The sequence below is a fragment of the Rhinatrema bivittatum genome, chromosome 3 (genome assembly GCF_901001135.1).
Source record: "Rhinatrema bivittatum chromosome 3, aRhiBiv1.1, whole genome shotgun sequence".
NCBI classification, from domain to species: domain Eukaryota; kingdom Metazoa; phylum Chordata; class Amphibia; order Gymnophiona; family Rhinatrematidae; genus Rhinatrema; species Rhinatrema bivittatum.
This window is the reverse complement of record NC_042617.1, coordinates 262,688,854-262,713,499: the sequence shown is the minus strand read 5'-3', so window position 1 is coordinate 262,713,499 and position 24,646 is coordinate 262,688,854. Positions and strand designations below refer to the sequence as shown.

General features: G+C 43.7%; 1 protein-coding gene across 4 annotated transcripts in view; it reads left to right on the top strand.

Annotated features, from left to right (window-relative positions):
• PTPRK (protein tyrosine phosphatase receptor type K) overlaps positions 1 to 24,646 on the top strand; it is a 1,381,492-nt gene that overhangs the window by 590,003 nt on the left and 766,843 nt on the right. For all 4 annotated transcript variants that reach the window (XM_029594541.1, XM_029594542.1, XM_029594544.1 and 1 more), the window contains exon 5: positions 19,710 to 19,825. In XM_029594541.1, the coding sequence (XP_029450401.1) occupies positions 19,710 to 19,825 (116 nt within the window). The remainder of the gene's footprint in view (positions 1 to 19,709; positions 19,826 to 24,646) is intronic.

The following is a 24,646-nucleotide window of genomic DNA, read 5'->3' as shown; positions in this document are numbered from 1 at the left end:
AAAAAGCAACTGCGCCACCTTTCGATCCGGGTAATGCAACCACTCCTGAATTGCTGCTAACATCACAGGCGAATCCGCTTTAGCTAACTGGACCTCACTACTTGCCCCCTATTGCGAGGGCGGGAACATTATTTTGTGAGCACTTGCAAGCTGGGTGAGCTCCGTTGCAGGTGGCAAATGCATGCTGGAACTTACAATCCGGGAAAAAACACATGACCTTATTGAATCTGCAGCACACGTCTGCGCACCCCCTGCGGCTCCTTTACTGCCTGCTCCAGCTTTACCTGCAGTCCCTGCTCCTCGAAAGGAACTACTCCCCGTACCCCCACTTCCTGTTCCTATGGTGCACATACCTGCTGCCACACTTCAGCCTCTCTTGGTATTACCCGCGCTCTTGTTAGTCATTTGCGTCAACCACAAACTGATGACCTGAGTACCCCATGACATATGTCTGTTCCCTGCCATCTTATCCCTCAACTTATCATAATTGAGCCAAGCCCAACCTTCATAATCCTTGAATGCCCCTAAAATATTATCCCTGTAAGCTAACAGCGCATTATAATGCATGGGCTGAAAATGTCCTGCTACACTAGCCAAAAGAAAGAAACCTCTTACCCAATTTACGATATTCTTAGAGATCCTAGGCCCCCTGAATTCCTTTTCCCCTTCTTCTCCTTCCTGCCTCCTCTCCTGCCTTCCAATAAGAACATACGAAATTGCCATGCTGGGTCAGACCAAGGGTCCATCAAGCCCAGCAACCCGCTTCCAACAGAGGCCAAACCAGGCCACAAGAACCTGGCAATTATCCAAACACCAAGAAGATCCCATGCTACTGATGCAGTAAACTAAGTAAACTTGATTAATAGCTGTTAATGGACTTCTTCTCCAAGAACTTATCCAAACCTTTTTTGAACCCAGGTACACTAACTGCACTAACCACATCCTCTGGCAACAAATTCCAGAGCTTTATTGTGCATTGAATGAAAAATAAGTTTCTCCCATTAGTCTTAAATGTGCTACTTGCTAACCTCATGGAATGCCCCCTAGTCCTTCCATTATTCGAAAGTGTAAAAAACCGAGTCACATCTACTCGTTCAAGACCTCTCATAATCTTAAAGACCTCTATCATATCTCCCCCTCAGCCGTCTCTTCTCCAAGCTGAACAGCCTTAACCTCTTCAGCCTTTCCTCATAGGGGAGCTGTTCCATCCCCTTTATCATTTTGGTTGCCCTTCTCTGAACCTTCTCCATCGCAACTATATTTTTTTGAGATGTGGCGACCAGAATGGTACACAGTATTCAAGGTGTGGTCTCACCATGGAGTGATATAGAGGACATTTTCCGTTTCATTTACCATTCCCTTCCTAAATTCCTAACCTTCTGTTTGCTTTTTTGACTGCTGCAGCACATTGAGCCGACGATTTTAAAGTATTATCCACTATGATGCCTAGATCTTTTTCCTGGGTGGTAGCTCCTAATATAGAACCTAACATCGTGTAACTACAGCAAGGGTTATTTTTCCCTATATGCAACATCTTGCACTTGTCCACATTAAATTTCATCTGCCATTTGGATGCCCAATCTTCCAGTCTTGCAAGGTCCTCCTTTAATGTATCACAGTCTACTTGTGATTTAACTACTCTGAATAATTTTGTATCATCTGCAAATTTGATAACCTCACTCGTCTTATTCCTTTCCAGATCATTTATATATATATTGAAAAGCACCGGTCCAAGTACAGATCCCTGAGGCACTCTACTGTTTACCCTTTTCTACTGAGAAAATTGACCATTTTATCCTACTCTGTTTCCTGTCGTTTAACCAGTTTGTAAGCCACGAAAGGACATCACCTCCTATCCCATGACTTTTTAGTTTTCGTAGAAGCCTCTCATGAGGGACTTTGTCAAACGCCTTCTGAAAATCCAAATGCACTATATCTACCGGTTCACCTTTATCCACATGTTTATTAACCCCTTCAAAAAAATGAAGCAGATTTGTTAGGCAAGACTTCCCTTTGGGTAAATCCGTGTTGACTGTGTTCCATTAAATCATGTCTTTCTATATGCTCTACGATTTTGATCTTGAAAATAGTTTCCACTATTTTTCCCGGCACTGAAATTAGGCTCACTGGTCTATAGTTACCCGGATCGCCCCTGGAGCCTTTTTTAAATATTGGGGTTGCATTGGCTACCCTCCAGTCTTCAGGTACAATGGATGATTTTAATGATAGGTTACAAATTTTAAATAATAGATCAGAAATTTCATTTTTGAGTTCCTTCAGTACCCTAGGATGCATACCATCCGGTCCAGGTGATTTGCTACTCTTTAGTTTGTCAATCTGGCCTACTACATCTTCCAGGTTCACAGTGATTTCGCTCTGTTCGTCTGATGCATCACCCCTGAAAACCATCTCCGGAACTGGTATCTCCCCAACATCCTCATAAGTAAACACGAAAGCAAAGAATTAATTTAGTTTTTCTGCAATGGCCTTATCTTCCCTAAGAGCCCCTTTAACCCCTCAGTCATCTAATGGTCCAACCGACTCCCTCACAGGTTTCTTGCTTTGGATATATTTTAAAAAGTTTTTATGAGTTTTTGCCTCTATGGCCAGCTTCATTTCAAATTTTCTCTTCGCTTGTCTTATTAATGTTTTACACTTAACTTGACAATGCTTATGTTTTATCCTATTTTCTTCAGATGGATCCTTCTTGCAATTTTTGAAGGATATTTTTTTATGGCTAAAATAGCCTCTTTCACCTCACCTTTTAACCATGACGGTAATCATTTTGTCTTCCTTCCACCTTTCTTAATGCGTGGAATACATATGGATTGCGCCTCTAGGATTTTATTTTTAAACAATGTCCAAGCCTGTTGAGCACTTTTAACCTTTGCAGCTGCACCTTTCAGTTTTTTTCTAACCATTTTCCTCATTTTATCAAAATTTCCCTTTTGAAAGTTTAGTGTTAGAGCTGCAGATTTACTTATTGTCCCCCTTCCAGTTATTAGTTTAAATTTGATCATGCTATGATCACTGTTGCCAAGTGGCCCCCACCACCGTTACCTCTCTCACCAAATCCTGCGTTCCACTAAGAATTAAATCTAAAATAGCTCCTTCTCCTGTTGGTTCCTGAACCAACAGGAGAAGCAATCATTTATAACATCCAGGAACTTTGTCTCTAGCAAGTCCTGATGTTACATTTACGCAGTCAATATTGGGGTAATTGAAATCTCCCATTATTATTGCACTGCCAAATTGGTTTGCTTCCCTGATTTCTCTTAGCATTTCATCATCTGTCTGACCATTTTGTCCAGGTGGACGGTAGTATACTCCTATCACTATACTCTTACCCAACACATATGGGATTTCTACCCATATAGATTCTACTGAGCATTTAGTCTCTTGTATGATTTTTATCCTGTTGAACTCTATACCCTCCCGAACATAAAGTGCCACACCCCCGCCAAGTTGATCCTACCTATCATTGTGATATAATTTGTACCCTGATATAGCACTGTCCCATTGGTTATCCTCCTTCCACCAAGTTTCTGTGATGCCAATTATGTCAATCTCATCATTTGCTGCTATACACTCTTTCCCTGTACGTACCCGGATCAGTCCAGACTGTGGGTTGAGCCTCCTTTCCAGCAGGGTGGACAGTCTGGACTGATTCGTGGTACTACAGGAACGAAAATTAACAGGTAAGAACTAATTTTCCTAACTCTCCCATCTTGCTTCTTAGATGTCTGGCATTGGCATACAGATATTTCAAAGTGTGTTTTTTGTTTGTTTTAACAACCTGCTTTTCAGTTGTTTGGGATAATTCGGAACTCATTAGCTTTGGTGATTTTTTGCATATAGGCATATGGACTGTGTTTGCTTTTAATGGAACCTCTCTGTTGGGATACCCTAACTCTCCTGTTTCATTAGTATCCTTCAAGGATACATTTCTCCAAACCATGCACTGCTGAGTGACTGCTTTCCCCCTTGTTCTAGTTTAAAAGCTGCTCTATCTCCTTTTTGAAAGTTAGTGCCAGCAGCTTGGTTCCACTCTGGTTAAGGTGGAGCCCATCCTTTCGGAAAAGTCTCCCCTTTCCCCAAAAGTTTCCCCAGTTCCTTACAAAGCTGAATCCCTCTTCCCTGCACCTTCGTCTCATCCACACATTGAAACTCTGGAGCTCTGCCTGCCTCTTGGGACCTGCACGTGGAACAGGAAGCATTTCAGAGAATGCCATCCTGGAGGATCTGGATTTTAGCTTCCTACCTAAAATCCTAAATTTGGCTTCCAGAACCTCTCTCCCACATTTTCCTATGTCGTTGGTGCCCATATGTACCACGACAACCGGCTCCTCCCCAGCACTGTCTATAATCCTATCTAGGTGACGCGTGAGGTTTGCCACCTTCGCACCAGGCAGGCAAGTTACCAGGCGGTCCTCACGTCCACCAGCCACCCTGTTATCTACATTTCTAATAATCGAATCACCAACTATGATGGCCGGCCTAACCCTTCCCTCCTGGGCAGTAGCCCTGGGAGACTTGTCCTCAATGCATCACCTAGAGAGCAGGTCCTTGCTACAGGATCACTTCCTGCTACACCAGGGTGATGTTCTCTTACTGGGAGACCTTTCTGATCCAAGGCAGCACTAGGGCTGCCAGACTGGATTTGGGACTTGGCTACTATGTCCCTGAAGGTCTCATCAATGTTCCTCTCTGTCTCCCTCAGAATTCTTTTTCGAATTCTCTTCCTCAATTTGCTCAGGACCTCCTCCCATAACTCTGTCAAAGATGCTAAAGCCAGATGACCCATCTGCTGCCTCTTACCCTCCCCTCCCTTAAGTCCCACAATTGCCGACTCAATTGAGGTGGAGGTGGAAGTTGAGGACAAGCTCGAATCCAAATCTGATCTAGGCACACTGTATCTCCTTCTCCTTTTGGCCCCACTCACCCGCCTTTCCCCCCCTGCCTGTACCAACTCACCTGCCTCTGCTCTCATGCCAAGACCTCCAACTGATTCATTCCTTCCTGCGCCACCCGTCGACATACTCTGCCCCATGCTTGCCAAAGTTTGCGAATGTAACCTCTCCCTCCAAGCTTCTTGCTGGGATGTGGAAGGGTACTCCATTTCGTCGTCCTCCTGTGAAAACACATGCACAGGCCGCAGAACCGTCCTCATACCCCTGTTCCCTTTTATCCCGGACACCCTGACCTCTTTCCACAACCCCGTACCGCTTCTCCCACCATTCACCTTCTGGGTCTACACCCTCCCTCCTTACACGACCAGGTGCTCGTGCTCTGGAAATATCCCTCTGCTTCTCCCTCTGCCAAGTGGGCCAGCTGCCGAAACCTTTGTTGGTACCGGCCTCACTCCCAAAATGACCCTCTGGGATCTGCTGCCTACCATACCTACCTTCACCTCCTGCATAATTGCTCACCAGCCTTGTATCCGATGTAGCATGTGCACTCTGCCGCACACCAGCCTGAGGGATATACTGGACTTCTGCACCTCTTCCACGCCCATTATTCGTTCCTCCTCTGCTCGCCCGACAAGCGCTCTACTTCACCTGTACCTCTCTTTGACTTCCGAGGTCCAGGGACTGCCCAGCACCTTGAAAACAAGCCACCACCTGCCTTCCCCGCCGGTATTGGCCCCAGGAACTCCTCTACTCCCCATCCCCTCCCGCCCCTTTTCCCATCCGGGGGTTTTCCTTTAGTCTTGCCCCTCCTAGCACTATCCTTCCCCTCTTTGCTGCGATCCCACCCTGACACCATCTGACCAGATCTAGCTGTGGTAAGAGCAGCCGCTGGTATAGGCCTGGTGGAAGAACAAAATTCCCTTCCAGAGGCATTCAGTGAAAAGTCCAGTGGGGCAACATCCTCTAAAGTATTGGCTAAACCTGCAGCGGGTTGAGGTGGCATCGGGCCAACTTCCGGTCCACTTTCGCCTGAACTTGTACCGGGAGACCTAGAACATGGAACACTTGCCTGGGCCTGTGCAACAATTCCCTCTGTCACTGGAATTGACCGTCCTGCAGTTCCTTGCCTGCGACCTCCTACTAGGTGTGAGGGCGCCCGCAGATCCGATAGAGCCCCTTGTTCTCTCCCTCTCCACAGCATGCTCTCAGCCTAATCCACACACCTACAACCCACGCGATGACTTAAAGCACTTTGCACTTTGCAGCTCTTAAAAAAAATTTTTTTTTAATTTTATTTGCTCGTGCCCAAACCGGACAACAATTCGTCCCTCTCGAGTGTCCTTGTTTCTGTTTTGTTTTATAACAAACGCACTCGCTCACCACACAGCGAGCCAAAGACCCCACCGCTCATGACGCCTACCCGATCAATGTGCCATGACCCCCGCTGTTTTGTCACCACACCCCGCTAGCCAATCCAGGGCCAAGGATTTAAATCGCTGCCCTTGAGCCATTTTCCCTTTCCCCCAATGCTAGCTCCCTAGCGCCTCCCCTCCTTATCTCCCGCCTCACCCCATCGCCTTCATGCGCTTATTCCTGCGTTATTCTCGGCGGTGCAGGACTAGCCTGCTCCACCGGTCCTTAACTTTTAAAACTATTCAGATATACATTCTGTATTCTGTGTCCTCTGCTGTATAACCATTTCTGGATAACCTGTATGAATCTATAAACTGGGTTTCTATTTCGGTGATATTCAGGTCATAGGGGAGGAATGTCATCTTGTTTTAAGGAGAATTACAAATAATTCAGATTTTCATACCTTAGTTTTCTTATTACAGAATTTTTATCCATACTTTGAAACTTAGATTTAAGATTAGAAACTGGGAAACATTCACATAAGGCGATAAACATTCCCTGCAGTTGGTATTGTATGTACTGCATGTTTACAAGGCTCATGCTGGTGCACCTAGCAAGATGTATCATTCAGATATAACAGCTGCAGAGCTCTTTCTCAGGGCTGCTTCTGTGCATGAAGTGGACAGATCAGTAGTAACAAAAAAAAAAATAAAATAAAATAAAAGCAGTGTTTCCCTGAGCCATTCCTAAGTGAAGTCAGCTGTTAAGGCCCATGCCATCCAACTGCAATTAGAATGAATTTATAAAAGAGTATTGCTTGTCTCCATTCATGCTCCATCTTCCATCCTCTGTCCATTACTCCAACTCTTACACCACCATTTTTTTCGTCCTTCATCTCTTCTTTGCTTTAGCCCCCCGTTGTCTTTTCCCTTCCTTTCATTGCACTATCTTCACTTTTCAACCTCTCTTCCTTATTTCTCCCTCCCCCCCCCCCCATACATGTTCCAAGCATGCTCACTTGCTTGCTCTGTCTTTCACTTTCCAATTTGATGGAATGAGCAGTGCTGGCCATAGCCCATGATCCTTCAATTTTATCTGACTGGTTTCATTGCAAGTCTCGCTAATATATCGCTTGTGTGTGCTGCCCAGTACCATGTGGAAAATCTGGGTTTGAGTCCTAAGTCTGGCTGCTGTGGTAGTAGCAGTAATTGCTCATGTGAGAGGATAAGTTTCCATCATTGCATGACAGCAACATTTGGGGGTTATTTTCAAACTAGTTTTGGGACAGTATTCATGTGGACTTTCTACCTGCGGACTTTGCCTAGTTTTCAAATATAAAATGTGTGTGTACTTTTGCTTTGAAATGTGCCATGGGCACAATTTACATGTGGACATTTGTATCTGCTTTTTCTGTGGGTAATTTTTTCATGCTAAATGTACATAGATTTAAAACTTCAATCTTAAATGCATAATTTTCCTATCCTGACCTCTCCCCCAAAAACCTTTTTTTCTAAGTGATTAATAAAAGTATTTATTCATGCGTAATCCACAGAAAGTGTTCAGAGCGGATTACAGTCAATACATACATAATAAAACAATATAGTGGCAGACCAACAGGAACAAGAACCTGACCATCACATTCTGTTATAAAATTGGCCTAGGCAATTGGTTCCAAAATTTCTCCTGGGGTGGACCGCTAGCTAGTGGGAATTTCAGGATATCTGCAAAGAATATGCATGAATTGATTTGCATGCACTGCTTCCATTATATACAAACGTATCTCATGCTTATTTATTGCAGATATACGGAATTCTCAGAGGGCAAGCAGGATAGCAGTCCTCACACATGGGTGATGTTGGATGGAGCCCAGTATGGAAAACTTATACCAAAGTTTCTAGAACTTTGACTGAGCCTTATTGAGCATGCACGTGCATGCAATATTCCATGTGTCCATGGGGGGGTCCCCTCGGTCTATTCTTTTCCCCAGAACCTCATGCCTCGCGGTTGGGTGAGCCTCACCTTTTTTCAAAACTTTTCTAACTTCATTGAAATTATTTTCACTTTTTTTTTCACGTTTCCTTGTGTGATTGATTCAGGGTCCCCCTGGTTCTTCCATTAGTATCCTACTTTTTGGGTAAATTTATATTGTCAATCTCCTGGGGTAGTGGGGTTCTATGTGCCCGCCAGCCATTGATGGACGGCACCTTATATTTCAATCTCAAGTCCATCTTATTTGCAGGAACATATCCTTGTCTTGTTTGAAGCGGTGCCCCAGGTGTGCAAGCACCATGTCTATCACGGACCCCCATGTTAGATGTGTCCTCTGCCTCAGGGCATTGAACGATATCTATGGTTGTAGCAAGTGTGCAGAGATAATCCCCAAAAGGCTGCAAGATCCGGCTCAATAAGTTGGAGTGCCTTTTCGGGCCGGAGAAGACTGAGCCTTCAGCATGGTGGGACCTCAGAGCCACACTAGTGGACACCAAGCCATTGACATTGGTGGGATTACCAGTTTTGCCGATTTCATCAGCTGCCAGGGACGCCGGAGACAGAACATCTGATTCCTCCAGGTTGAGGAGGCCAGGTATGTCACACTTTACTGGAACTGGGGAAAAACCAATCTGAGCATCAAGGGAAACTGAAGAAGCATCAGCATCTGTCCCAGGGGAGGCACCAGTTTCTGCTGTGATAAGCCCGGGCAAGTAGAGACTATCTTTCATTGATGCCAGGGGTGTGCCATGGTCTCCACTGGCCCTGATGCCTGCCAGCGACCCTCCTTTTGGTTCCAAAGAGGATCTGGTTACATGTCCTAGGTCCCAGCTTGTCTTGGTGTCTGTGATTTTTGAAGTTGAACTGGAACTGTGTACAGCAATGCCATGGAGAAAGGTGATAAGCGGCATTGGTGCCAGAGCACCAAAGGCACCAAAATAGGCTGCTTTTGGAATCCTTAAACTTGCTTATTGGCATGTTAAGACACCGCCGGTGTCAGTTCCTGGGGCGACATCAGTGTGCATTGGTACCACCACCAGCTGATTCGATACACATCTCTTATTCCTAGGAAGAGGAAGCTCACCCAGTGCTGTGGAAGTCACTAGGGCCCAGACTAGAACGGCCAGTAGAACTGATGCCTTCACCTCTAGCTTGTGCAAGGGGGGGGGGGGGGGGAGTGATTCCTCTTCAGTTTTTGGCAACACTTTGGTTGGCCCCCCTTCAGAACCATCTCCAGAAGAGGATTTGTCTGGGTGATGACACAGGCTATCCCATTTCAGTTACAGACTGAAGAGAATACCAGACTACATGTCCTCCAGTTCATGGACCGTTACAAGGAGATAGTGGCAATCCCAGTGCACAAAATCCTTGTGGACTTACTGATGAGGATGTGGGAACACCCACTCATGGTGTCTCACGTTAGCAAGAAGGTGGATGTGGTTTATTTCATCCAAAAGCCTCTCAAATGCGACAAGCATCTGCTACCCCAACAATTGGTGGTCATAGAGTCCACTCTCAAGAAGGCCAAGTGCTCTGGGTTCTATTCTTTGGTACTCCCAGGGAAGTATCAGACAGTGATGAATGTTCTTTAGATGAAGGTGTTCCAGAGCTCTGTGCTCACTGCCCGAATAACTGCCTGCCAGCTCTACATGAGCCAGTACATGCGTTACATCCTGAAACAGGTGCAGGGGCATACCGCACAACTGCCTCAGCTGCAACAAGATGCCCTCCAGCAACTTTTAAAATAGAACAAAGGGGAAAGCCAACAGTTGCTCAGCAGCAAATGGTTCAGAGGGAGGTATGAAGCAGGAGAGTTAAGGCATCCCATCGGAGAGATTCCAATAAAAGCAAAAGAAGTCCATGTGCTTATCAGTAAAGAATCACCTGAGCTAAAAGATTCCAAATTATTCCTGTTAACTAAAATGCAGACTGTTAATAAAACAAAAAACTCACTTTGAAATGTCTGTATGCCAATGCCAGCAGTCAAAGAAGATGGGAGAGTTAATGTATAGCAGTGAATCAAGAGATGTAATTGGCATCTCCGAACTGGTGGAAGGATGAAAACCAATGGGATAGTACCAAACTAGGAACAACTTGGTGGGGGGGGGGGAAGGGGTGCTTTATGTCCAAGATGGCATAGAGTCCAACAGGATAAGAATCCTGCAAGACACTAAATGCACAATAGAATCTTTATGGATAGCAATCCCATGTGTGTTGGGGAAGAGTATAAGGAGTATATTACAGTCCATCTGGCCAAAAGGAGTGCGGTAATAATGGGACAATAGTTACCCCAGTATTGACTGGGTAAGTATAGCATCAGAATGTGCTAGAGAGGTAAAGTTCCTGGATGGAATAAATAACAGTTTTATGGAGCAATTGGTTCAGGAACTGATGAGAGAAGAAGCTATTTTTGATCCTAGAGGCGCAGTCTATATGTATTCCACACATTAAGAAAGGTGGAAGGAAGGCAAAACGATTACCATTATGGTTAAAAGGTGAGGTGAAAGAGGCTATTTTAGCCAAAAAAAATCCTTCAAAAATTGGAAGAAGGATCCATCTGAAGAAAATAAGATAAAACATAAGCATTGTCAAGTTAAGTGTAAAACATTGATAAGACAGGAGAAGAAAGAATTTGAAATGAAGTTGGCCAGAGGCAAAAACTTTTTTAAATATATCCGAAGCAAGAAACCTGTGAGGCAGTCGGTTGGACCATTAGATGATAGAGGGGTTAAAGGGGCGGGGCTCTTAGGGAAGATAAGGCCATTGCAGAAAGACTAAATGAATTCTGGGGATATACCAGTTCCGGAGATGGTTTTCAGGGATGATGAGTCAGATGAACTGAACAAAATCACTGTGAACCTGGAAGATGTAGTAGGCCAGATTGACAAACTAAAGAATAGCAAATCACCTGGACCGGATGGTATGCATCCTAGGGTACTGAAGGAACTAAAAAATGAAATTTCTGATCTATTAATTAAAATTTGTAACCTATCATTAAAATCATCTTTGTACCTGAAGACTGGTGGGTAGCCAATGTAACCCCAATATTTAAAAAAGGCTCCAGGTGTGATCCTGGTAACTATAGACCAGTGAGCCTGACTTCAGTGCCGGGAAAAATAGTGAAAACTATTCTCAAGATCAAAATTGTAGAGCATATAGAAAGACATGGTTTAATGGAATACAGTCAACATGGATTTACTAACAAATCTGCTTCATTTTTTTTGAAGGGGTTAATAAACATGTGGATAAAGGTGAACCGGTAGTTGTAGTGTATTTGGATTTTCAGAAGGCGTTTGACAGTCCCTCATGAGAGGCTTCTACGAAAACTAAAAAAGTCATGGGATAGGAGGTGATGTCCTTTCATGGATTACAAACTGGTTAAAAGACAGGAAACAGAGAGTAGGATTAAATGGTCAATTTTATCAGTGGAATGCCTCGGGGATCTGTACTTGGACTGGTGCTTTTCAATATATATGTAAATGATCTGGAAAGAAATACGAGTGAGGTTATCAAATTTGCGGATGATACAAAATTATTCAGAGTAGTTAAATCACAAGCGAAAATTTAATATGGACAAGTGCAAGGTGTTGCATATAGTGAAAAATAACCCTTGCTGCAGTTATACGATGTTAGGTTCCATATTAGGAGCTACCACCCAGGAAAAAGATCAAGGCATCATAGTGGATAATACTTTAAAATCGTCTGCTCAGTGTGCTGTAGCAGTCAAAAAAGCAAACAATGTTAGGAATTATTAGGAAGGGAATGGTTAATAAAAGGGAAAATGTCATCATGCCTCTGTATCGCTCCATGGTGAGACCGCACCTTGAATATTGTGTACAATTCTGGTCGCCGCATCTCAAAAAAGATATAGTTGCAATGGAGAAGGTACAGAGAAGGGCAACCAAAATGATAAAGGGGATGGAACAGCTCCCCTATGAGGAAAGGCTGAAGAGGTTAGGGCTGTTCAGCTTGGAGAAGTGATGGCTGAGGAGGGATATGATAGAGGTCTTTAAGATCATGAGAGGTCTTGAATGAGTAGATGTGAATCGGTTATTTACCATTTTGAATAATAGAAGGACTAGGGGACATTCCATGAAGTTAGCAAGTAGCACATTTAAGACTAATCGGAGAAAATTATTTTTCACTCAACGCACAATAAAGCTCTGGAATTTGTTGCCAGAGGATGTAGTTAGTGCAGTTAGTGTAGCAGGGTTAAAAAAAGATTTGGATAAGTTCTTGGAGAAGACCATTAACAGCTATTAATCAAGTTTACTTAGGGAATAGCCACTGCTATTAATTGCATCAGTAGCTTGGGATCTTCTTAGTGTTTGGGTAATTGCCAGGTTCTTGTGGCCTCGTTTGGCCTCTGTTGAAAACAGGATGCTGGGCTTGATGGACCTTTGTTTGACCCAGCATGGCAATTTCTTATGTTCTTATGATCTTCTACTTAGTGGAGTGCAGGATTTGATGAAATTGGTAATGGTGGTGAGGCCACTTGGTAATAATGATCATAATATTATCACATTTGAATTAGACTAGAAGGGGGACAATAAGTAAATCCATGGTTCTAGCACTATATTTTCAAAAGGGAAACTTTGATAAAATGCGAAAAATAGAAAAAAAAACTGAAAGGTGCAGCTACAAAGGTTGAGTGTTCAACAAGCATGGACATTGTTAAAAAAAAAACCCAAAACAAACAAACAACATCTTAGAAGCACAGTTGCAGTAAGAAAAGAGGAAGGAAGGGCAAGCAGTTACCGGTGAGGTAAAGAGGCTATTTTAGCCAAATTATCTTCCTTCAAAAATTGGAAGAAGGCTTCATTTGAAGAAAATAGGAAAAAGCATTGGCAAGTTAAATGTAAAACATTGCTAAGACAAACTAAGAGAATTTGAAAAGAAGTTGACCATAGAGGCAAGAACTCATAATAAAAACTTTTTAAAATATATGTGAAGCAGGAAGCTGCAAGGGAGTTGGTTGGGCTATTAGATAATTGAGGGGTTAAAGGGACACTTAGGGGAAGATAAGGCTATTGCTGAAAGACTAAATTAATTATTTGTTTTGGTGTTTACTAAGGTTGGTTTTGAGGAGATACCAGTTAGGAAACTGTTTTCAAGGGTGACGATTTAGATGAAGTGACCCAAAGCTCGGAACTTGAAAGATGTATTAAGCAATATTAACTAACTTAAGAGTAGCAAATCACCTGAACTGGATGGTATAAACCCCAGGGTTCTGAAAGAACTAAAAAATGAAATTTCAGACCTATTATAAGTAATTTGTTACCTATTAGTAAAATCATCCATTGTGCCTGAAGACAGGAAGGTAGTTAATGTAACCCTGATGTATAAAAAGGGCTCCAGAGGTGGGGAAATTATAGACTGGTGAGTCTACCTTCATGCCAGGAAAAATCATGGAAACTATAGGTAGACATGATTTAATGGAACATAGCCAGCATGGTTTTACACAAGGGAAGTATTGCCTTACAAATCTGCCTTGTTTTTTTTGAAGGGGTGAATAAACATGTGGAGAAAGTCGAACCAGTAGATGTGTTGTATTTGGATTTTCAGAAGGCAATTGATTGTCGTCTTAGGCGTCTTATAAAATTAAAAATTCATGGGAAAGGAGATGTCCTTTTGTGGAATACAAAACTGATTAAAAGACAGGAAACAGAGTAGGATTAAATGGTCTGTTTTCACAGTTGGAAAAAGGTAAGTGGAATGCCTCAGGGATCTGTATTTTTAATATATTTATAAATGATCTGACAAGGAATATGACAAGTGAGGTGATCAAATTTGCAGTTGACAGAAAATTATTCAGAGTAGTTGTCACAAGCGGATTGTGATAAATTGCAGGAGGACCTTGTGAGACTGGAAGATTGGGCCTCCATAGGGCAGATTAAATATTATGTGGACAAGTGCAAGGTGATTCATATAGAGAAAAATAACCCATGCTGTAGTTAGACAATGTGATGCTCCATATTAGGAGTTACCACCTGGAAAAAAGATCTGGGCATCATAGTTGATATTACATTGAAATTATCAGTTCAGTGTGCTGTTACGGTCAAAAAGCATAGAGAATGCTAGTAATTATTAGGAAGGGAATGGCAATTAAAATGTCCGATGTCATCAAGCTTCTGTTTCGCTCCATGATTACACCATTCATTGAATACTGTGTGTAGTTCTGGTCATCATATCTCAGTTATAGTTGCACAGGAGAAGTACAGAGAAGTAGCTACCAAAATGATAAAGGGCATGGAACGGCTTCCCTGTGAGGAAAGGCTAAAGAGGTTAGGGCTGTTCTGCTTGGAGAAGAGATGGCAGGGGGTGGTGGGGGGGGGGGGGGGGGAGAATATGATAAAGGTCTACAAAATCATTAAAGGACTTGAATGGGTAAATATGAAATGGTTATTTACTCTTTCAAAAAATACAAGGACTAGGGGGCTTGCTATGAAGTTAGCAAGTAGCACATTTAGAACAAATCAGAGAAAATTCTTTTTCATTGAATGCACAATTAAGCTTTGGAATTTATTGCCAGAGGATGTGGTTAAGAATAGTGTAGCTGGGTTTAAAAAAGGTTTGGATAAGTTCCAGGAGGAGAAGTCCATAAACTGCTATTAATCAAAAGGGAATAGCCACTACTTTTTGCCAGCATTAGTAGTATGGGATGTATTTAATATTTGGATACTTTCCATGTACTTGTGACTTGGAGACAGAATTATGGGCTTGATGGACACTTTGTGTGAACCAGTATGGCATATCTTCTGTTCTTATGGTGCATAATGTTCTGGAGTGCGGAAAGCAATGTGTCAGTTGGTCCTACGATGTTTTGGAAACGGCATTGAGGGTCTCTGCAGTGGGAATCAGCTCCCGCAGACTTGCATGGCTGCAGGCCTCGGATCTCAGACCAGAGATGCAGAAGTGACTTCCTGATGTGGCATGTACGTGGAGGAATCTCTTCTAACATAAAGTGAAGTACGCGCTGGCCCAAATCAAAGATCACCATGTGACACTCCAGCTACTCTCCACTGGCACTGACCTGCCCTCATCAGCCAGGAGGTCATCGAGGTTTGGGTCCAGGAAGTCTTACTTCTGCCGAAGAGGTACTATTCTCCGCCCCCTCACTCCTGTCAGCAATACCAGGGCCCCCCAGAGCCATCCCAAGCAACAGAAGGCCCCAAAGCCCCAGCCAACATCTGTCAACTCTGGGGATGGGGATTTTATTGGATTGCAGTAATGGATCTGCTGGTTGGGGGAAGGCTACTGTCTTTGCAAACTGGTGGACCAGTGTAACCTCAGACCAGTGAGTTCTTTCCATCATTTGCAAGGGATATAAATTAAATGTATTGGGTGCCCCACAAATTGCCCCCCAAAAGCCCTTTTTGGGGCCTGGTAGCATATCAGGATGTGCAAGTAGTGGAGCTCTCCACCCTCTTAATGGCCAGGGCAGTTGAGCCCTTCTCAACAGGGAAAAGAGTGCTTGGTTTTTACTCCCGATACTTCCTAATGCTGAAGAAAACAGGGGTAATTCAGTCTTATCCTAGATCTAAAGGCTTTGAACAAGTTCATCAAAAGAGAAACGTTCAAGATAGTTTCCTTGGGTACCCTGACCCCTTCTTGAAAATGAGGACTGGTATGCTCCTTTGATCTAAAAGAAGCCTATCCCACATAGAGATCTTCCCAGGTCACTGATATCTTATTCGTGGTGGTAAACCAGCACTTCCAATAGTGTGTTTTGCTGTTTGGGCTTGTGTCAGCTCCACATGTCTCCACAAAATGCCTAGCCATTGTAGTGGTGCTCCTTCGCAGACTGGGAGTTTGTTTTCCCGTGTCTGGAGGATTGGCTGGTCAAGAGGATCTCTCAGGTGGAAGCTGAAGAGTCCGTGTTCTCGACTATATGGGTACCTTAAATTGAATTTGTGAATGTATCAGTAATCAGTGTGAGCCTTTAGATTGGGGGTGCAACCCTGTAATGGAGCCTAATATCATTAACTAGCCTAGCTGCTGCATTTTGCATCAGCTGTATTACCCAGAGTTATGACTTAGGAAACCGTAAATAAACAGCATTGTTATAGTCAATAGAGCTGAAGACCAATGACTACAAAAATCATTCTCACTTAAAATGTATTTCAGATGCCTCATTAAGGGAAGTTCCCAAAAAGCAGAGGCTGCCTTAGTTTTTATTGTACTCATAAATGATACGCTGGCGTCAGGAAACTACCCCTAGGTGCCTAGCTACCATTTAGAGAGGGAAAAGAGATTTTTCTATGGGTAAGACCATGTGTCTGAGGTAAACGAGCCACCCAGAGAACCTCAGTCTTCTGGAGTTTCAACAACAATTTGTTAGGTATCAGGAACTTATGGCCTCCATGCATTCAGGGGTAGATTTTCAGAGCCCTGCTCGCCTAAATCCGCCCAAAACCGGGCGGATTTAGGCGAGCAGGGCCCTGCGCGCCGGGAAGCCTATTTTACATAGGCCTCCCGGCGCGCGCAGAGCCCCGGGACTCGCGTAAGTCCCGGGGTTCTCGGAGGGGGGCGTGTCGGGGGCGTGTCGGGGGGGCGGGCCCGGTCGTCGCGGCATTCCTGGGGGCGTGTCGGCAGCGTTTTGGGGGCGGGTACGGGGCGTGGCTACGGCCCGGGGGCGTGGCCGCGCCCTCCGTACCCGCCCCCAGGTCGCGGCCCGGCGCGCAGCAGGCCTGCTGGCGCGCGGGGATTTACGTCTCCCTCCGGGAGGCGTAAATCCCCCGACAAAGGTAAGGGGGGGGTGTAGACAGGGCCGGGCGGGTGGGTTAGGTAGGGGAAGGGAGGGGAAGGTGAGGGGAGGGCAAAAGAAAGTTCCCTCCAAGGCCGCTCCGATTTCGGAGCGGCCTTGGAGGGAACGGGGGGAGGTAGCGCGGCTCGGCGCGCGCAGGCTATACAAAATCGATAGCCTTGCGCGCGCCGATCCAGGATTTTAGTGGATACGCGCGGCTCCGCGCGTATCTACTAAAATCCAGCGTACTTTTGTTTGCGCCTGGAGCGCAAACAAAAGTAGGCTGTTCGCGCTCGTCTGAAAATCTACCCCTATGTGCATAGCATAGAGGAGGATGCCCCATCCAGATCACCCGGGGGAAAAACACATGGATGGAGTTAGTGTAGATTCTGTAATGAATATCAAGAGGTGGCAAAAGCTTTCCCACATGCTGCAAATGCACATTCAATAGGTTAGATGGCAAGGAAGCACTTTGTGGCTCTCCTGACTTCAGTAGTTTTGAAGATTACTACCCCCCCCCCCCCCCTCCACACACACACACACACTTACCTGCTGCATCCTTCCAGAAGGGAGTGAAAATGTATGATCATAATAATCTCAAGACATTATTGAATTGCAGCAGATATATCTAAAAAGGTCAAGAACAATGCACAGCCCTTTAGCTCACATCTGAGGGAATCTAATAATGATAACAATGAAGTGTCAATTCCTCAATTCCTCATCCTTTACAAGAGCTACTTTAGAAAGAGACCAGCACTTTCTGTTCCTCCAAAAAGTCCTCCGTTTCATACAGAACCCACTTTTCAATTAATTTCCCCAAAATAGGGAGATCGCAAATCGATCGATACCTGAACATTAATCTAGGAATGTCTCATGGTAAACTAAAATTTAATTGGGACAGCACACAAAACAGGAGCAAACGAGTTTCATCCTTGGTTTAAAAAAAAAAAAATCTGCAAAAGCATTGTAGACAGTGGCCACAGTAGTAAGTAAACAAGTTGACTTCTCTAACAGCCTCTTGGTTACTTGAAAAAATAATGGGGCAAATTCAATGAACTTTGAATCTTATGTGTAAAATAACTTTACATAGATGTGCAAGTCGTATGCACGCAGCACTTTACCATATAGTCTTCCTTGACACAGGGCTAATAACTTACATTAATTATATTCAGCCCTAAAAACTTTCCTTTTTATTAAATTAAACTGGGAATATCAGGGAACTCTGACTCTTGATTTGCAAGAGAACCATTCTTTCCAAGGCAACTAGATTCTACAGCTCGGACAAAGTACAATTCCACTGATTAAAGATGGATCTTCTGATAATTTCTCCCAATGAGCCTTAAATCTCTCAATAATAATCTTCCATTTGTAGAGCTTAGGTAGGGTGACCGTAGGGTTAGATGAATTAGCCAAGTTAGAACCAAGTTTAAAGGAGATAAAGAACTGATGTTCAGAAGATCGGCAAAAGCTCCAACTGATAAAGCAGAATCTTGTGTGCAGCGAATCTTGATAAAAAGCAGACCAAGGGTGTGGTTTGCCACATGAATGGGTGACTCTTGCTTGGGTTCACCTTAATGCACTCATTGTGGGAGATCTGTTGGTAGGGTGGGATTTGAGGGGAACTTGATGTTACCATTTATGGTATATCAAAGTGTATATGCCTCTATTTAAAACGTGTTGTTGAAAAACTATAGAATTAAAGTTAAAAAAAAAAAATTCACTTACAAATCGTTTGCTCTTACATGTCAATGCCTGCTCTATGTAAATACTTTTAGCCACTTTGAGGGTGGGCAGTTTCATACAGCCAATTTATGTAGGTAAAATGCTTTTTACCAGGGCAAATCACTTAGAAAATTGCCCTCTTTGTACTTGAGCTGTATGCAGATTGGGTTCCAAAGGGGGAGCCACAGCTTGTGATTCCTGTCTAAAGATTGCAGTGATGGCACTAGATCAGATTGTAGTGGTGGGGGGGGGCATATGCAGGGCATGGTGGGATGGAGAAAGGAACCATGATAATTGCAAATGAAGTTTCCTGTTACTGCATTTTAATAAAGACCAGTGCTGATTGAGCTAAAAGCCCAACGAAGCAGGAAGAAACTGCTAGATCTAAAAAAATAAAAATCTTATTTTGCGTGCCCAATTTTTGCATAATTGTTTTTTGAGAGAAGTTAACATTATGACATCAGCATTTTTTAATAAGCTGCATAATTTTTATATAATGTACTTATATTAAGCAAAATCCATCACATGTTCAATGCAGCTTATAGAAATGTAATCGTAATATAACACACACAACACCACAATGCATTATTGCTTTCTGTTTTATAAATTTTCAGTGTATGTACAGCACGTTCATCCACCAGGTAACTGAACGGGGTTCAGAGTGTGTTCAGTTGTATGTGGTAGCTTGCTCAATTTGCTTTTTTTTTTTTGTTGCCTTGATTTATGAATGTACTTTACTTCTTATGTATTTCTGAAGTTGAGTCACTTGGGAGGAAGACATAAAATGGCAGTGGAGAAGGGTGTGAGGATGGTGGCTGTGTGTGTCGGAGTGGTGATGGGGACAGAATAACTGCTTAATTCACCAAGCTTTTATTTGCTTTCATGTTAGAAAACAACGGGCGGCTGCCTTGTTCTGTGTCCTCTGGGAGGAAATAAAATTATTTTTAGTGGGCATTGCTTGTAATGTTATTGTTTTTCCGCTTTCACAGATAAATCTCCACATTTTCTGAGGCTGGGAGATGTAGAGGTCAACGCAGGGCAGAATGCAACATTTCAGTGCATTGCTACGGGGAGAGACGCGGTAAATAACAAGTTATGGCTGCAGGTAAGATGTGCTTTCCACAGCTAGGTGACTGGAGGAGAATACTTTTTTAAATTATACTTAAAAAGAAAAATCCCAAAACATTTTTTTTGCTTTATTTTTTTTAAGTTGATGCCTTTGTGTATTTATGCTGTAGCTATAGCAGGTGTTCTTTAAACTGAATTTGCGATGCCGGCATCTGTCTAGTTTATTATCACTGGGTGTAAACTCTGTGTGTGTTTATATTTTTTGGGGGGAGGCTGAATACTGTGTGCCTACCTAAACACATGAGCGAACAAAGCCTTGACTAACCTGTACTGTCTGTACTGATAAACATTATTAACATCATTCTGTTTTTATTTTGTACACACTGCTGCCTCTTTTTTAATTTCTAGTAAGCTGTGGCATCCTGAAGATTTGTCTAGGGCTGCCAAAAACAACTTGCCAATAACTTGTCTCAACTTTTTGGAGTTGCAGTATTTTACTGTAGCATGCTCAGCAAATTTGCTAGATTACTGTGGATTGCTGAAAATTTACCAGAACGGGTAATGGAATGATACCCTTTGTGGTAACAGAACCGTATCTTATATAATAAAAGTGGTTCCTGCCTGTCCTGCAATATACCATTTGACAGCATAGAACCTGTAGATGTTACTAAATGAGTCAAAGGTCCAAAACTATGGTCCCGATTTTGAATTTCAGTAGCAGACAGTAATGAACATTCAGGCAGTGGTTTTGGTAAAAACTAATTTAAAGAGCAGCACTGAAATCCATGAAGGTTGCCTTTTCTATCAGGACTCTGGGAATTTGCAGTCCCTTGAGATGAGTAGCCCCAGAGGACAAAATAGTTCTATAGAAGAAAAATGATTGGCAGATGTTCAGAATAGGCAAGAATGAGGTCTATCTCATTGTATTACTTGTCAGAAGTCATTGATGAGGAATGCATCAGAATTTACAGAGTCCTGGAAATTTGACAGACGCTGCAGTGTGAATGCTTCAACTAAGGAGGAACTTATTGCTAGGAAAATCCATGAAAACACAGTATGAAAAATCGTAGGTCAAAAATGGCAGGGCAGTGCATATGCAGCAATTTGTTTTTTTGGTTGTATATTGTATTTGTTTAGAATGTTTTATCATTTTATTATATGTAAATTATTATTTTTTATTATATTCTACTTTTCAGTACTTCAAAGATTACATGCAGGCACTATAGGTATTTCCCTGTTCCCAGAGAGTTCACAGTCTAATAAGGTCATTCATCCAATTGTGTTAGACCCCTTTTATCGAGCCAAAGACCCTAATGTGTGATAAATGAGCAATGTTTTCGCATTGTGCATTTACATACAATAACTGAGAGATGCAAGACTCGCTCTACTTATGAACCTCCACATGTACCCCCCCCCCCTCCACCACCTCTCCTGTATTTGACTATTCCAACATAAATTCACATCAGTCTTTGTTTTGGTAAAATAAAGGCCGCAGTTTATTATTAAACACCCGAGCCCTTAAAATGTTAATACAATACAAATACAGCATTCACCCCCCCATCATGTCACCTTCCGGCGCCCCCCACCTCTTCCAGTGGTAGAGCTCCACGTGACCTCGCCTCCGAGCATCGGCCCCCCTCTTGCTCGTCGGCTATCTCCTGCAGCAGCCCCCCCGCGCTACAGGAGATTCCCCCATTTTTCAAACTAACAATACAATAACTTCATCATTTGGGCTCGGGTTTTTCCGCCCACTGCGACAAACAAATTCACAACATTTAATAACCACAAACATTTTTCAAAACTACTCTGGGGTGGGCGGGCGGGAAAGCCTCACCAGCTGCCTCAGCCGTTCCTCCCCAACTGAGCGTGAAACTCATTCCCAGCAACCTCATTCTTAGCCTATCCAATCCCCTGCCTTCATTTGAATTTTCTCTATCCCATTGGTTCACGAACAACCCTAACCCCCCCCCTTTTATCTTCTCTATTTCTTTTCCTTAACCCTCGCAGCTACCACTCGCTTGTCTCCAGTTATCCTCGCAGAGCCAGACAAGCTTGCTCTGCTTCCACTAACTGAGAGATGCAAGACTCGCTCTACTTATGAACCTCCACATGTACCCCCCCCCCCCCTCCACCACCTCTCCTGTATTTGACTATTCCAACATAAATTCACATCAGTCTTTGTTTTGGTAAAATAAAGGCCGCAGTTTATTATTAAACACCCGAGCCCTTAAAATGTTAATACAATACAAATACAGCATTCACCCCCCCCATCATGTCACCTTCCGGCGCCCCCCACCTCTTCCAGTGGTAGAGCTCCACGTGACCTCGCCTCCGAGCATCGGCCCCCCTCTTGCTCATCGGCTATCTCCTGCAGCAGCCCCCCCGCGCTACAGGAGATTCCCCCATTTTTCAAACTGTTAACAATACAATAACTTCACCATCATTTGGGCTCGGGTTTTTCCGCCATAGAACAATAATAATCTCCTTGTTATTGTTCCCCCCCACTGCAGCCCTTATCCTGAAGAATCACTTGCTCTAATCCTTCTTGTAAGGCGTTATTAAACAGATCAATACCCACATCGGATAAATGTATTTTATCCGATCGAAAATATCCAGGTATGACTTCGCTTGCCCACTCATGCTGTACCTAAAATCCTCCTTGCTGTACCAACCACTTGCCCACTTGCTTATTCAACTTTTTAACACCCCTATACCACAAAGGTAGCTCCAGAAATTTCAACCGCACTATGACATTCGACCACCCCACCCGAGTAGCTGGCATTACATTCAGCAACGTACCCAAATCTTTCTTAATTTTAACCATCAACTCCTTGCAAGATCCCTCCCCGATATCATTACCCCCCAGATGAATCAACAAACATTTAGGCACTTCATGTTCCAAAACATGAGCTTGCAGGAAAGGTAAAAGTCCGTCCCATTTCATCCCACGATGACTCAGCCATTTTATGCTCAAATTCAGCTTATCCAGCTCTAGATGTAGTCCATACGGCCTTCGTTCTGCTCGTCTCTCCGCCCAATGTATAAAAGAATGGCCCACGACCCATACACATTCTTGTTCCCCCTGACCTCTTCTCCCATCTGTAAAAAATACATAACAATTAGAACCTCAGACCCGCATGCCGCTCCCCCCTTTCCAGTAGCTCAACTGACATTGCTCCCTTATGGAAGGCCTGGGCGCACATAGGACATGAAGGCGTTGGACTTCCAACGCCCAATGGTTTGTATGGCACCACAAGACAAACCGCTCTCCGCTGCAGATGTCGCGGCACCAATTCGAAATGAATGTGACGTATAACGCCGCATATCCCAACCCAAAAACCTCAAGACCTTTTGTAACACCTGCACAAATTGATAAACTGTCAATGGCGACCCGTCCTCGTGAACCAGGAACAAACCTCCAACATTGGGTCTCACCGCCAAAAAACGCTGCACAGTTCGAACTGGGCATACTAAACTATCCGCTGCAGGCACTAACGTAACTAATTGGCCTTTTCCGTATTGATCGACCTTGGAGCGATGAATGCAAATGGTAATGACACCACCACTCACCCATACGTTTTTTGCCTTGACACCAGAACCCTCCATATTTGATTTAGAAAAAGCCACTAGCTCGCGCACCCGCATTGCCCCAAAAAATGCTAAAACGAACACCGTCCTAAACAAGGTAGTTTCATATACAGACCAACAAACTGCCCGCAAACCCCCCATCAAACAACCCAAATCCTCATAACGTATCGGAAGCCTCCGATCCGGAGATGCACCTTTTTCCCTTCTCCATCCTCCCAAGACTCGTTTAACTACGAAACTCATAGCCGGATTACCCCAGCCTCTCAATTTTTGGAAGAAGGAAAATCCCGTCAGGTGCGAACGAACAGCCGTCAAGGAATATCCCATCTGCTTTGCCCATAATATAAATCTAACCATCTCCTCCTCCCCAGCTGTACCACCCCTCCATCCCTCCCCTTCTAAATAACGAGCCACAACCCTGTATCCCCGTATGTAAGAAGACCATGTTGATGGAGCCAACGATTTCTGAATCAACGTCCACGCTGAGACCGACCCAACTGCCAAAGTTGCTGAGGAAACCGCTCTCCCTCCAAATTTGCTCCCGGCGCCACTTCTCTGAATTCCTGCCACTTAAAACGAGAGAGAGCATCTGCAATTATATTCAATTCACCTGGCACATGCCTAGCTCGAATGAAAACATTCAGCTTTAAACACTGAAAAACCAATTCCCTCAATAACTCTGACACCCGTGGACATTTAGCCGACTGTCTGTTAATAACTTGAACTACCCCCAGGTTGTCACACCAAAACAATAGTCTTCTATTCGCTAACTGCTGCCCCCATAAAAACAACGCCACCACTATAGGGAATAATTCTAAGAAATTAATGTTCTTGGTCAGCCCTTCCTCCTTCCATGCCTCTGGCCACTGTTCCGCACACCACTGTCCTTGAAAATAGATTCCAAAACCTAATCCACCGGCTGCATCAGTATATAACTCTAACTCTTTATTGGATACTTCAGCTTTCTGCAAGATACAAACACCATTAAACGAGTCCAAAAAAGCCTCCCATACTCCTAACTCCTCCTTCACTCTTCTAGTAACTCGGATAAAATGATGCCTAGCACGAACACCGGCCGTTGCACTTGAAAGCCTCCTAATAAAAGCTCTGCCCATAGGAATCACTCTACAAGCAAAAGTCAGCGCACCAATCAGAGACTGCATCTGCCTTAACGTTACTTTGGATACTCTACGTACCCTCTGCACTAATTCCTTCAGTCGTATGACCTTCTCTTCCGGTAAACGCGCTTCCAATGTTACTGAATCTAGCT